Source organism: Pan paniscus, chromosome 21 (assembly GCF_029289425.2).
Source record: "Pan paniscus chromosome 21, NHGRI_mPanPan1-v2.0_pri, whole genome shotgun sequence".
NCBI lineage: Eukaryota > Metazoa > Chordata > Mammalia > Primates > Hominidae > Pan > Pan paniscus.
The window spans coordinates 3448431-3461864 of record NC_073270.2 but is presented as its reverse complement, the minus strand read 5'-3'; the positions used below and the strand labels follow the sequence as shown (position 1 = coordinate 3461864).

Below are 13434 nucleotides of genomic sequence, written 5' to 3'. Positions count from 1 at the left end.
GGTGGGAAGGTTACAGGATGGTTAGGGAAATCCTCACTGGGAAAATGTTATTTAAGCTTACATCTTGAAAGAGGTGAGGGCAGCAGCCTTCTGGTATACCTTGGGGACTACCATTCCAGGCAGAGGCAAAAGCAAATGCAGAGGGGCTGAAAAAGGAGCGCGTCCAGCCAGTGGAGGGAAAAGCAAGAATAGTGACTGTAGAGGAGAGAGCCGGGGAGGGTGATGGGAAATGAGGACCGAGAGGTTAATGGGAAAGGCGGGGTGAAGAGAAATGAGTGTGACACAGAGCAGCTCTGAGTACGGATTTAAGCTAGGAAGGTGTCCAAACAGGAACTTAAGGCTCTCCTTACGTCAAAGCCGGATGTTAACGCCCAGTCCCCAGGCCCCGCCTCTGCTCGGCAGAAGCTCCGCTCCGGGGCCGGAACTCCAGGGCTACTGAGCTGGACCGGAAGTAGGTTTCTACCCGACCGCATTTTACGTGGTGCTGCATTTCCGGTAGCGGCGGCGGGAAATCGGCTGTGGGAGAGAGGCTAGGCCTCTGAGGAGGCGAATCCGGCGGGTATCAGAGCCATCAGAACCGCCACCATGGTAAGGAGGGCACAGGCTGGCGGCGCGGGAGCTTCCGAGTCTGTTGTGGAGTGGGAACCGCGACTGATCGGGGAGGAAGCCGTGGGTTGGAGCCGCTTAGGGCGGTGAAGGCCTGGGCCGAGGCCGCTCGGTCTGGGCGGGAAAGAGCAGGACCTTGGCGGTTCGGCTAGGCATGGGGTCGAGGAAAAGGTTGGAACCGGTGTCGGAGGCCGAGGTCGCTCGGCAGGGGCGAGGGTAGAACCGCGGCTCTCGACACCGCTGTAGCCATAATTCCTGGGACCCAGTAGGCACTAAGTTAACTTTTGCCGAATAAATATATGTCCCGGGCTTCGGAGCAGGCACTGGAGCCGCAGGGGGACCCGGTAAAAGGCTCAGACTTGTGGAAGTTTGTGAGTCTGAGAAAGAGTTGGCGGAAGTGGGTGGAAGGGGCTCGTGGACCACGCTGGAGTCTTGCTAGGTCTGCTGGATGGAGAGGAGGGCGGAGGAGGGTGATGGAGAATGTTGGAGGGAGAGTCCACTCCGTTGCTCGTCACGTGTCCGTGTTTGCCTGTGCCTGACTTCTCAGGCGCTGGGGCTACTCTCTGAGATATGTTTGCTTCCTTCACAGAGGTAGCTGGGGACACAATATAATTCAGTGTGGTCATTCGGGAAAAGTAACGGCAGCGGGGCGGGGTAGGAATGTTTTCTCGAATAGATGGTTCCTGAGCAGATTCCTAAAAGATTAGCAAGAATGTTCCCGGCGAAAATGGGGGGAATATTAGAGACCCGGAGAACTGAAGGAACAAAGGCTGAAGGGTAACAAGATTTAAAAAGTTACTGGATTTTTCTGCGTTTGTTGACTGAGAAAAAGTTGCTGGAGGAGAAAGGAAGAAGGAAGGGAAGACGGGAAGAATTGGCAGGAGGCTAGTTGCTAAAGGCCTTGCGTGTTAATTTTACCTCAGTGGTGGTGAGGCATGTCATTGAAGGATTTAATTTAATTTATTTTTATTTTTTTGAGACGGAGTTTTGCTTTTGTTGCCCAGGCCGGAGTGCGGTGGATCGATCAGGGTTCACTGCAACCTCCGTCTCCCGGGTTCAAGCGATTCTCCTGCCTCAGCCTCCCAAGTAGCTGGGATTGTAGGCACCCGCCACCACACTTGGCTAATTTTTTGTATTTTTAGTAGAGACGGGGTTTCACCATGTTGGCCAGGCTGGTCTCGAACTCCTGACCTCAGTTAATCCACCCACCTTGGCCTCCCAAAGTGCTGGAATTACAGCCGCGAGCCACCACGCCCTGCCCACTGAAGGATTTTAACCAGCAAAATGACATAAGCTTAGTGGTGTTTAGAAAGATTGCTCTAGCTCTGGCATGTATATTCGATGGGACTGGAAGCAGGGAAACCTGGTAGGGTATTGTTTGGATAATTGGTTAGAATAGGCGCTGGGTTCATTTTGTCTACGTTCCAACACAGCTTCCCAGCTGTGAAACTGGGCAAGTTACTTAACCTCTCCTAGCCTCAGTGACCTCATCTGTAAAATAGGGATAATAATGGGCCCAATTTTGGGGATTAAATGAGATGTACTGTGCTTATCACAGTGCCAGATACACAGTGAGCACCCAGTAAACATTAGTTCAGCTGGACCAGTGAATGTTGCCCTAAAGGTTCAGATCCCTTGTGGTTAGAAGCTGGTTAAAATGGTCATTGAATGGAAACTGAACCACCTAACCTGAGGGAGGCTCGCTGTATCTTTGTGTGGAGTCAAGTTCTGTTTTTGTTTTTTTGAGATGGAGTCTTTCCCTGTCACCCAGGCTGGAGTGCAGTGGCATGATCTCAGCTCACTGCAGCCTCCACCTCCCAGGTTCAAGCGATTCTCCCACCTCAGTCTCCCGAGTAGCTGGGATTACAGGCACCTGCCACCACGTGTGGCTAATTTTTGTAATTTTAGTAGAGACGGGGCTTCGCCATGTTAGCCAGGCTGGTCTTGAACTCCTGACCTAAGGTGTTCTGCCCACCTCGGCCTCCCAAAATGCCGGGATTGCAGGAGTGAGCCACTGAGCCTGGCCATGGAGTCAAGGTTTTGATCTGCATATTTGCAGGTTCAGAACTTTGTTGTCTGAGCTCACAGAGATGAACAGAGGTCCATAGAAGGCACTTGGTGGGTTAGGACTTGGGTATAGCAGTCAGACTGATGGGAGGATGATACACAGATCAAATGCCAGGTGATTTGTTTATAGAGAGAAGTACAACTGCTTAGGGTACCTGACAGTTCACAAAGTGATACCTATATAGTCACTTCTTTATTTTAGCACATTGGAACCCAGGTTATGAAAGCAGAAATGTTTGTTGCGTTAAAGACCATTATATGTCCACACTGGTTAGCACCCTAACCATCAGAAGTTTCCCTCTGCCAAATATAGTCTTGGAGGCACACTAACAAATTCTTGATATGTGGATTTCATTTTTCACCTTGAAGCTGATCTCCTTCCTGATAACAAGCTTCTTGTTGATTAGATTTTTAGTTTCAGCCCTAGTCTAGCTCTTCCTTTACTCAGTGTTTTTAATGAGATTTGAATGTTCCATAGCACTTGAGTCACATATCTATAATCTGCACAGTGGTAGATGGCTCTAGTATGTATGCATTGGATTATTTTGGGGACACCCTATACTCTCATCCCTGCAACTGACACGACATGGAGAAAGGCAATTATAATATGAGAAAGACCGATTTCAAGGGAAGAGGGAATAGCAGATTACTGTGTAGAGGTCAGGGCTAAAACAGGGTGGCATGGGAGAATTCCTAGGAAAAGGCTGTGGGTGGAAGACTGAGCTAAGAATCTGTTGAGAAAGTTGGACACATGGACAAGAACGCCATAGGAAGTTTTGGGGAGGGCCAGAGGTGTTGGGTCCAAAAGAGCAGAGTCTCATCCCTGTCCATTTCTCCTTGCAGACGGTGGGCAAGAGCAGCAAGATGCTGCAGCATATTGATTACAGGATGAGGTGCATCCTGCAGGACGGCCGGATCTTCATTGGCACCTTCAAGGCTTTTGACAAGCACATGAATTTGATCCTCTGTGACTGTGATGAGTTCAGAAAGATCAAGTGAGGAGTGGACTAGGGGGGGCGGAGACTGGAGGATGGGAGTGGATTGAGTGGGTGGGCCAAGCAATAGAGGTGGTGATGTAGCTAGTCGGTTCTTCTCTGTTTATTCTCCAGTTTTAGAGGGCAGACTTAAATGGGGACATTGAACACTAAGAAATCTTTTTCAGTCCAGCAAACCTTGCTCTCTAGGTCTAGCAAAGTACAAGTTGTGAAGGGCTGCTAGGCTTTTTGTTTCTCTGACTTTGTGTGCCCCTGGGTACTGGGGTAAAGGGCTCTCATGTTCTCCCCACAGGTGTGTGAGGGGGGAGAGCTTGAGTTTCTGGCCTCATTGCCTATTTGTAAAGCTGTAGCCTAAAGGGCTCTCCCAATGCAGCCTGGTCTGAAACTGCTTTAAGAAGCCTCTGACCCTCTTCAGGGTAAGTGCTCAGCTCCCCATGTGGGTTTGGGGCCAATGATTTTTGTTGGCATTTATACAAACAATTGGAGATATTTTCTACTTTGCTACAATTCCATAAGTTATTGGCTAACTCCCTTGCCTCGAGTCTCACAGATCTTAAGCTTTTGGCCCATTAAAAGATATGATTTAGCTTCCCATCATGTTTTACATTCAAGGCTACTTGAGGCACAAAAAGATGATGTGACTTCCGTGGTCATCAGCTCTTTTGTCATATGCAGTGTCCATATTATTCTGTCACTCACTTTGAATTCCCTTTGATTCTCCTTGGGGCTGATTTCTTCTGTGACCCAAGGTCAAGAAGTATAGTTTAAAAATGTGATAGGGATGCCTGGGTGCCAGGTACGTGTTAGAGAGGGGCCAACAGATGAGCGTGGAGCTACTCCAAAGTTCCCTCCTGATTATAAAAAATGTTTATTGGAAAATATTTTTGAAAATACAAAGAAGTCTATGAGTAGAAACTAAAATACCCCGAAGGGTTTTTTTCTAATTATGAAAGGACAATACATGGTTATTATTTTAAAAAATAAGAAAATGTGAGCCAAAAAAGCGAAAAACTGTCCATCCACAGACAACCAGTTAATATACTGTAAAATATCAAAACAAAATCTTTTGAGTTCTTTTTTTAAATCAGGCTATTTTTTCCCCTTTATTTTTAGGATCTAGCTTTAGCTTTTTTCCCCACTTTCCTATCCTGTTGCAGTTATTTTTCCTACTTCACATTTATATTTTGTTCATCTTTTTCTGGTTGTTGCTTTTTGGGGGTTTCTGTTTTTATGCTTTTGAGGAACAGACATGAAATTTCAATTTCTGTGTATGTGAAATTTCTCTTAACCTTTTCCTTCTATGACTTCTCCTATTTCTGATGTAAGATGAGGGGCAGAATTATAGGCCTGTGAGGTTGAATTGATATTAGAAGGACACTGCACGTAAGTGAGGTGGGTGGGAGTCATTTGATTGGAATTGTTTAGGCAGCCTCCTGATGTTGGCAAGACCTTAAGCTGAAGGGAGGGAATAGGGTCCTAAGAAAGAAGACTTGACTGAGGGAAGGGCCTTCACAGTTGCTGTGGAATAGCATTTGGGCCCGGGCTGGGCTTTGTTGACCTTGTCCTATCTCTTGGTCAGTGTGTCCTCTTGGCATGGTAGGAAACAGGTAGATAGCCACCTAAGAGGTTATGTGTTCAGCCTGTAGAGACTATCCAGGAGGGCTGTCTTGGGAAAGTTTGTGTACTGTTTGTTAGGAGATGCAGTATAAGCAAATCTTGGAGGCCACTAGGCAGGTGAACTTTACCCACCTCTAACACTTTTTTTGTTCCTTCTAAACCTCTCTTTAGGCCAAAGAACTCCAAACAAGCAGAAAGGGAAGAGAAGCGAGTCCTCGGTCTGGTGCTGCTGCGAGGGGAGAATCTGGTCTCAATGACAGTAGAGGGACCTCCTCCCAAAGATGTAAGTCAGAGCAGGAAGCCTTGTGGAGGAGGGAAGGCCCTACCGTGAGCCAGGCTCTGTGTTAGATTCTGTTTCATTGCAGTTCTCACAGGCATCCTCTGGATTTTGCCGCCTTTTTCAGATAATAAGTGAAATCTTAAAGAGGTTACCCTGCAAGAGGCCGGGCGCAGTGGCTCACGTCTGTAATCCCAGCTCTCAGGGAGGCAAGAGGCGGGAGGATAGCTTGAGCCCAGGAGTTCGAGACCTGCCTGGGCAATATAGCGAGACCCCATTCTCCAGAAAAAGGAAGAAAAAAAAAAGACAAAAAAAAAAAAAAAGAGGTTACCCTGCAAGAAAGAAGTGGAAAAGGGGAACTAGAATTTGGGTATCTCTGACTTTAAAGCTCTACCTGTTTCTCAGTTGATGTACATAGTGAGTCAGTGGAGGAAGCACCTGAAGCCATCTGGGTCAGTTCTTAATGTGACGACAAAGCCTAGGTAGACCTTAAAAAGTTGTAACTCCGAAACAATAGGAAATGTGTGTATTTTGTTTTGTACAGTTACAGTTCATAGTTACTGAGAATCTACCTTGCGCCAACCACTTCAGTATTTTATTTGATCCTTTAGGTCTCTTTAGAGATAAATTCTCATCTTATAAATAGAATAAACCAGGGCTTAGTAACTTGCCCAAGGTGCCACAGCCACTAAGTGGTGAAACTGACATTTGATCTCAGACAGTCTTGATTCTGTAAACACCAAGCTACACATAGAAATAGAGCAGGCTTTAGAGACCTAGTCAAATTTGTTTTCCCTTTCCCTTTTTCATTTGAAGGGTTTTTGTTTTTGTTTTTGTTTTTTTTGTTTTGTTTTGTTTTGTTTTTGTTTTTGTTTTTTTTTTCCTTAGATTTTTAGATGGAGTCTCGCTCTGTCGCCAGGCTGGAGTGCAGTGGCACGATCTTGGCTTATTGCAACCTCTGCCTCCCGGGTTCAAGCGATTCTCCTGCCTCAGCCTCCCAAGTAGCGGGGATTACAGGTGTGAGCCACCACGCCCTGCCAAGACGTTATTTTAATCAAAAGAGAATAATCCTTTTAACTTTTTAAAAATCCACATATATTATCTGGATTTTTTTGTACTTAACACATAGTGGGCATATATTATGTTGTTCTGTGTTTTCACTTAATGTTAACATTTTTCTAGTTGCTCAACACTTTTAAAGTCAAGTTAATGACAAAGATTTTCTCAAATGAGTACAGAGTAGTTTATCCTAGTCATTTTCTTTTTTGGAGATTTTTACGTTTCTGCCTTTTCCAGTTAAAAATGTCTGCAAGGGACGTTAGCATATCTTGGTTCAAAGTCCATGTACATATTCAAATCTCTTCGTACCTACTTCCAGTAGAATTGGCTGGTCTAACATAACCCATCGTAAACCTTTGTGATCACAACCAGTTGTACCATAACCATGTCATTTGCAGATAAGGCAACTCAGCCTGGGATTGTGGGATTATTTGCCCATTGTCACCTAGCGGATTAGAATCAGCTGGGAATGGATCTCATGTCCCTTTAATGCCTTGCCTGCTGAACCCTGAGTGGAACCCTGGCCCTTTGCTCTTGGTTTAACTTTCACAGGAGTGCATATAGGTGGTTGAGTTGTGGCATGTTTCTCTAGACTTACTCTTAAGTTCTACCCTGCTTCAGGGATAACTCATAGTCTTGGATGGAGGAAGAATGGTCTTGGCACACATGGAGAGGTAGTATTTATAAGCTATTTCGATAGTATTTATAAGCTATTTCGAGGGGCTCTCTTGGCAATGATATTCCAAAGTATACTTCTGATCTTCAGACCACTGGGCATCAGAGCATATTTGTTTATTTTTCAGACTGGTATTGCTCGAGTTCCACTTGCTGGAGCTGCCGGGGGCCCAGGGATCGGCAGGGCTGCTGGCAGAGGAATCCCAGCTGGGGTTCCCATGCCCCAGGCTCCTGCAGGACTTGCTGGGCCAGTCCGTGGGGTTGGCGGGCCATCCCAACAGGTGAGGAGTTGGGGAAAGGGTACCACCTCCTGGTGGCTAAAATAAAGGATAAAGGGGAGGGTCCATAGTTTTAAAAGGGTCCAGAGTGACCAACCTGTGATTGTCAGACTATCAGTGTTTCACTGTGGTTTATACATGGCCCTAGAAGCAAGTGAAAAGGATAATTTGCCATTGTAAATTATGTTGATGCTATTAAAGAGATGTACAAATTAGCCAACTGTATTTAAGGAAAATATTTCCATGACAGCATTTGAAATCATGAGTCATATTTGAAAATGCAGTTGCCTTCTCTCACTTGGATTGGACATGCTTACATTCAGGTCTAGAAGATGGGAGTTGGGCATTCAAGCTTGATCTTTCCCGACATGTGGTTTTGGATAGGAAGTCTGGTGCTGAGAGTTGTAGCATTAAGGGATTTGGTGTCTGTTATTTCCCACTGTCCTTCCCCAAGTTGGGGAGGAGAGTGGGAAGCTGCATTGTACTGTACTCTTCTAACTCTTTCTTCTTATGTCCTCTTAGGTGATGACCCCACAAGGAAGAGGTACTGTTGCAGCCGCTGCAGCTGCTGCCACAGCCAGTATTGCCGGGGCCCCAACCCAGTACCCACCTGGCCGTGGGGGTCCTCCCCCACCTATGGGCCGAGGAGCACCCCCTCCAGGTGAGGAGCCCATAAGGAGACCAGTGCTAATTGATAGAAGATGTCTTAGCTGGATTAATGATGAGATATAACCTTGACCGAAGCTGATGATGAGTTTGTATAATTAAGCAGGATTACTCTGAGATCCAGCGTGGCTGACTGATGAGACTAAGTGGACAAGAGCCATTGGGAGCCCTGGGTGTTAGGCTCAAATGTCAGTTTTCTGGGAGCTGCTGAGAGGGTGGAATGGTCCATCTATCTCAGAACTTGGTGGAAAGCTTTGTAGTTTTTTTGCTACCTTTTCAAGATAGACACTTGAGCTATATTCTTGGGGCTTTTCTCTTGCAGGCATGATGGGCCCACCTCCTGGTATGAGACCTCCTATGGGTCCCCCAATGGGGATCCCCCCTGGAAGAGGGACTCCAATGGGCATGCCCCCTCCGGGAATGCGGCCTCCTCCCCCTGGGATGCGAGGTAAGTGCCTGCAGTGGTGACTTTGGCTTCTTTCCCTAGAGCCTAGTGGGATAGGAAATGGAGGGAAGATTGCATTTAGATCATATCCCATGGGCTTTCAAGCCTTAAATCTAGGGAAATCCAGAAAGGAAAGAGAAGAGGGAACATTTCTTAAATTGGGCTTACCTCCCCTCTTAGAACAGTTAGAGCAGCCCTGCACCCAGGGTGTTTCTCAGTATCTAAGGCAGCGGCCTCAGGACACTATGAAATAATGCATTCTGAGGATCCCTAACAAAAGTTATGAGATTGTCTTATGCTCTTTGGTTTGACAGTGCCTAGTAATTAAGAGGGGGCTCTGGGCTTTGCTATACTATTATGGATTTCTCTTTAACTTCAGTTGGAGAAATAATGAGATCAGTCCCCACATGGATGAGAAAATAGGCCCCCGGGAGTTTGGACTCCAAGCCCAGTGTTCTTTCCCCCTAAGATAACCCATGGGCAAACTTGGTGACCCCTGTTTCTCTAGTCTGGATTATTCCTCTATGGGTTTTTATAGACATAGGAACCCAGTCAGCCTCAGAGTAGTCCCTAGTTAGCACATATGCCATGTATACCCCTCTCCTCACTCGATTACTGCAGGGCGTGGGAGGCTGGGGCAGGGTTGGGGATTCAAGTTGCAGATCAGGCACTGACTAAACTTCTTACTCTTACTTCAGGCCTTCTTTGACCCTTGGCCACAGAGTATGGAAGTAGCTCCGCAGAGGCGTGGGCTCGATTCCTCAGGGCCACGTTACCACAGACCTGTTTGTTTCTTATGCTGTTGTTCGTGGAGTCTCATGGGATTGTCTGGTTTCCCTTACAGGGCCCCCTCCCCCGGGAATGCGCCCACCAAGGCCCTAGACTCATCTTGGCCCTCCTCAGCTCCCTGCCTGTTTCCCGTAAGGCTGTACATAGTCCTTTTATCTCCTTGTGGCCTATGAAACTGGTTTATAATAAACTCTTAAGAGAACATTATAATTGCACCTATGTATCTTTATTTTTAGAAAAATCTTTGATATATTGGGTGCTTAATAGAGTCAAGAAGGGTTGCCTTGGAAAAAATTAACCCTGATCTTACCTTCTTCCCTATAAAATGTTTTACTACCCATTTGCATCTGTACATCCTCGTACACTAAGATAATTACAAAATTGAACATTTTCACTTATCAGATTCAAAGATCAGTTTTGTTGAAATCAGTACCCATAATATCCTCTTGGGAAGGCACTTATCTAGATAGCTCCTCCATGAAGCAAATGCTAAAAATGAAAATTCTGCTGGGAGAGGAGTAATTTTGGCATAACTTTCTGCCAGGGTCACACACAACATATAACCTAACGTAACTTTTGAATTGTGGTATCTTCATGAGTTCTTACACCCAAAGCCTGTGTTCACTGAGCAGCACTCTAGTACTTAGTGCATCAAGCTCTAAGGGTACAAAAATAAGGTGAACACTGTTGTAAAGTTACTGTGTAGGGGGAAGATAATTGTAAATGCAGTCAGTGGCACTTACCGCATTAATGGAAGAAAAAAGCCATAGGATCTTCTCAACAGATGCAGAAAAAACATTTGAGACGATTTCAACACCCTTTGATGATAAATACACCCAGCAAATTAGGAATAGAAGGGAATTTTTTTTTTAAAGAGATGGCGGGGTCTCACTGTGTTGCCCAGGCTGGCCTCAAAACTTCTGGCCTCAAGGTATCCTGCCTCTGCCTGGGATTGCAGGCATGAGTCACTGCACCCAGCTCAGAAGGCAATTTTTAAACAAGATTAAGGGATTTATGAAACACAGCTAACATAATAGTGAAAGACTGAAAGCTTTACCCTTATGATAGGAACAAGACAAGGGTTCCCACTTGGGCCACTTTCAACATTGTACTGGAAGTTCTAGCCAGAACGATTAGGCAAGAAAAAGAAGAATTGGAATTGGAAAGGAAGAGGTAAAACTATCTCTGCAGAAGATATCCTGTATATAGAAAACCCCATCAACAAGATAGCTACTAGAGCTAATGAGTGAATTCAGCAACGTTTTAGGGTACAAGATCACATAAAAACTATTCCATACACCACCAACAAACAATTTGAAAAGGAAATGGAAAAGAATTCCAGTTAGGATAGCAACCAAAAGAATACCTAAGAGTCAAAGCAAGCAATACCAGAATACCCAGGAATCAATCAAACCAAGGTGAAAACTATAAATCCTGAAAGAAAACTAAGTAGATGAGGAAAGCCAACATGTTCATGGATCCAGACTTACTATTATAGTAGCAAATAATAGTCTCCAAACATTCAATGTCATCCCTATAATAATTCCAGTGGTCATTGCAGAAATGGAGAAGCTAATGCTCATATATATGAAGCTACAAAAGGCCCCAAATAGCCAAAACAATCTTGATCACATTAGAAGTCTCACAAAACCTACAAAATTGTAATCAAAACTGCATCTGGCATAAAGATAGACAATGGATAGATGAGAGTACAGAAATAAACCCTTACATAAATGGTCAATTGATTTTCTGCAGTGGTACCAAAACCATCTATTGGGAAAAGAGTAGTCTTTTCAGATGGTGCTGGGACAACTGGATAACCACATGTAAAAGAACGAAGTTGGAACTCTACCTCATATACCTTCATTTATCACTCATTAACTCAAAATTGGTAAACAATCTATAAGAGCTAGATCTACTAGAAGAAAATGAGTAAGTCCTCATCACCTTGGATTTGGCAATGGATTATTGGATTGGACATTGAAAACAAGCAACAGAAGAAAAAATATGTAAATGGGACTTCATCAAAATTAAAAACTTGTACATCCAAGAATGGTGAAGAATGAAAAAACAATTTACCGAAGGGGAGAATATTTTTGCAAACGATACGATAGTCTGATATCTGTAGTTTGCTATTTGAACTATAAAAAGAATTCTTAATAAAAAAGATAACCCTTTTCAAAAATGAGAGGAATTGAACAGATATTTCTCCAAAGAAGATACACAAATGGCCAAAAAGCACATGAAAACTGGTTCAACATCATTGGTTATTAAAGAAATGCAAACCAAAACTACAATGAGATGCTGGATCATACCCACGAGGATGGCTTATTTGTGAAAAAAATAACTCTTGGTGAGGGTGTGGAGAAACAGGAACCCTCATGCATTGCTGGTGAGAACGTAAAATGGTGTAGCCCCTATGGAAAACAGTGGCAGTTCCTGAAAGCTGAACAGAATTACTATATGGCAATTCCACTCCTACATATATTTATCTGTGGTAATATGAAATATATTTAGCCTTTTTTCCTGGTTCTTATCACAGCACCTAAAAAACACTTGGAATTTCCTGTGTAATGGGATAATACGTGAGTTCATGACTTAGAGTAGGACCCCTAGCTAGCCTCAGGATGGGGCCAGCCACCAGAAGGACCAAGTGATGAGAGGGTTGGAACTTTCACTCCCACCCACCAGCCTCCTGGAGCAGAGGTGGCTGGAGATAAAGCTCTATAAAAACTCGTCAACAATGAGATTTGATGAGCTCTTCCCAAAAGCTAAACTGCCCTTATAAAACTAGTGAAAGACCCTCAAGTGAAGAGGATGAGAGGGGCCTGAATTCTACCAAGATGTAGGCCTGTGAGTTCAGAAGCAAGATGGAGTCAGCCATGTCAGATTTCTCTTACTGTCACTTTTGCAAAGGTAGTTTGATACACAGAAACTTGTATACAACTGGTTATAGCAGAATTATTCATAACAGCCCAAAGGTGGAAACAACCCAAAATATTCAACATATAATGGATAAACAAATTGTGGTATATACTGTCAACCTAAATAAACGGAGGCCATATAAGAAAATGATACCTATTCATGAATAGGGCATTGCAATGGGAGTCCATGTGCCATACTATGCGTATTCAGGGAGGTAAAGGAAGACAGAATAAAAGGAAAAACAAGGATTATGTAATTGTCTTGGGATAACTATCCCTAACTCCAGGGATTAATAAGAAGTCCTGGTGGCACCAGTCTGAGGTTGAACAAGCAGTGGCCGGGCAGAAGTCCTTGCAGAAATATTTTTGTATGTATATAAGGTTGCAATGGCCTTTGTGCAAGGTTGTGTTTTTACAGTCTTTTGTAATAGTTTTTTTTATCATTTATGCATCAGAATCCTCCCTTCATAGCCTTTCGGCTTTGGCAGGGTTTTTAAAAAGACATAGAAGTGACTCCATTTTGGTTCTGACAACTTTCACAATACATACAATGGAATATAATAGAGCTGAAAAGAAAGAAATATTGATACATGTTACCATGTAGATAAACCTAGAAAACATTGTGTAGTGTGAAAAAAGCCAGACACGAAAGATCATCTATTATATAATTGCTTTTATATGGATATTTGCTACCCGTAATAGATAAATCTGTAGAGACAGCAGATTAGAGGTTTCCAGGGGTGGGAGCAGCAGGAAATGGAGTGCCTACCTAATGGGAATAGGATACTTTTATAGGGCGAGAGCTGGTGGTTTTACAACCTTGTGAATACACTCAAGTTACTGAGTTGTAATTGTTAAAATGGTTAATTGTTGCTATGTGAATTTCATCTCAAAAAAAAAAGTTTCTTCACAGAAAAAGTTTACTAAGGCTTTTTGTTGTGGAAAGGATATTTGCAGTGGAGGAAAAGGCTGAGTAAAGATGAAGTTGGTCCAGGTTTATTAGAATAAGGACATCAGGGAGGTGAGTTTGGCATCA

General features: G+C 44.1%; 1 protein-coding gene across 2 annotated transcripts; it reads left to right on the top strand.

Moving 5' to 3' along the window:
- Window positions 1-396: 396 nt before the first annotated feature.
- On the top strand, window positions 397-9684 carry SNRPB (small nuclear ribonucleoprotein polypeptides B and B1). 2 transcript variants are annotated; one of them, XM_014342960.4, is made up of 7 exons: window positions 397-588; window positions 3517-3668; window positions 5457-5568; window positions 7425-7577; window positions 8097-8235; window positions 8563-8688; window positions 9384-9684. In XM_014342960.4, the coding sequence occupies exons 1-7, from the start codon at window positions 586-588 to the stop codon at window positions 9392-9394; spliced, it is 696 nt and encodes a 231-aa protein (XP_014198446.1). In that variant the 5' UTR covers window positions 397-585; the 3' UTR covers window positions 9395-9684. The 2 variants fall into 2 exon arrangements, with proteins under 2 accessions (XP_014198446.1, XP_003821332.1); XM_003821284.5 differs by having other exon boundaries at window positions 399-588; window positions 9530-9684.
- The last annotated feature ends 3750 nt before the right edge of the window (window positions 9685-13434 follow it).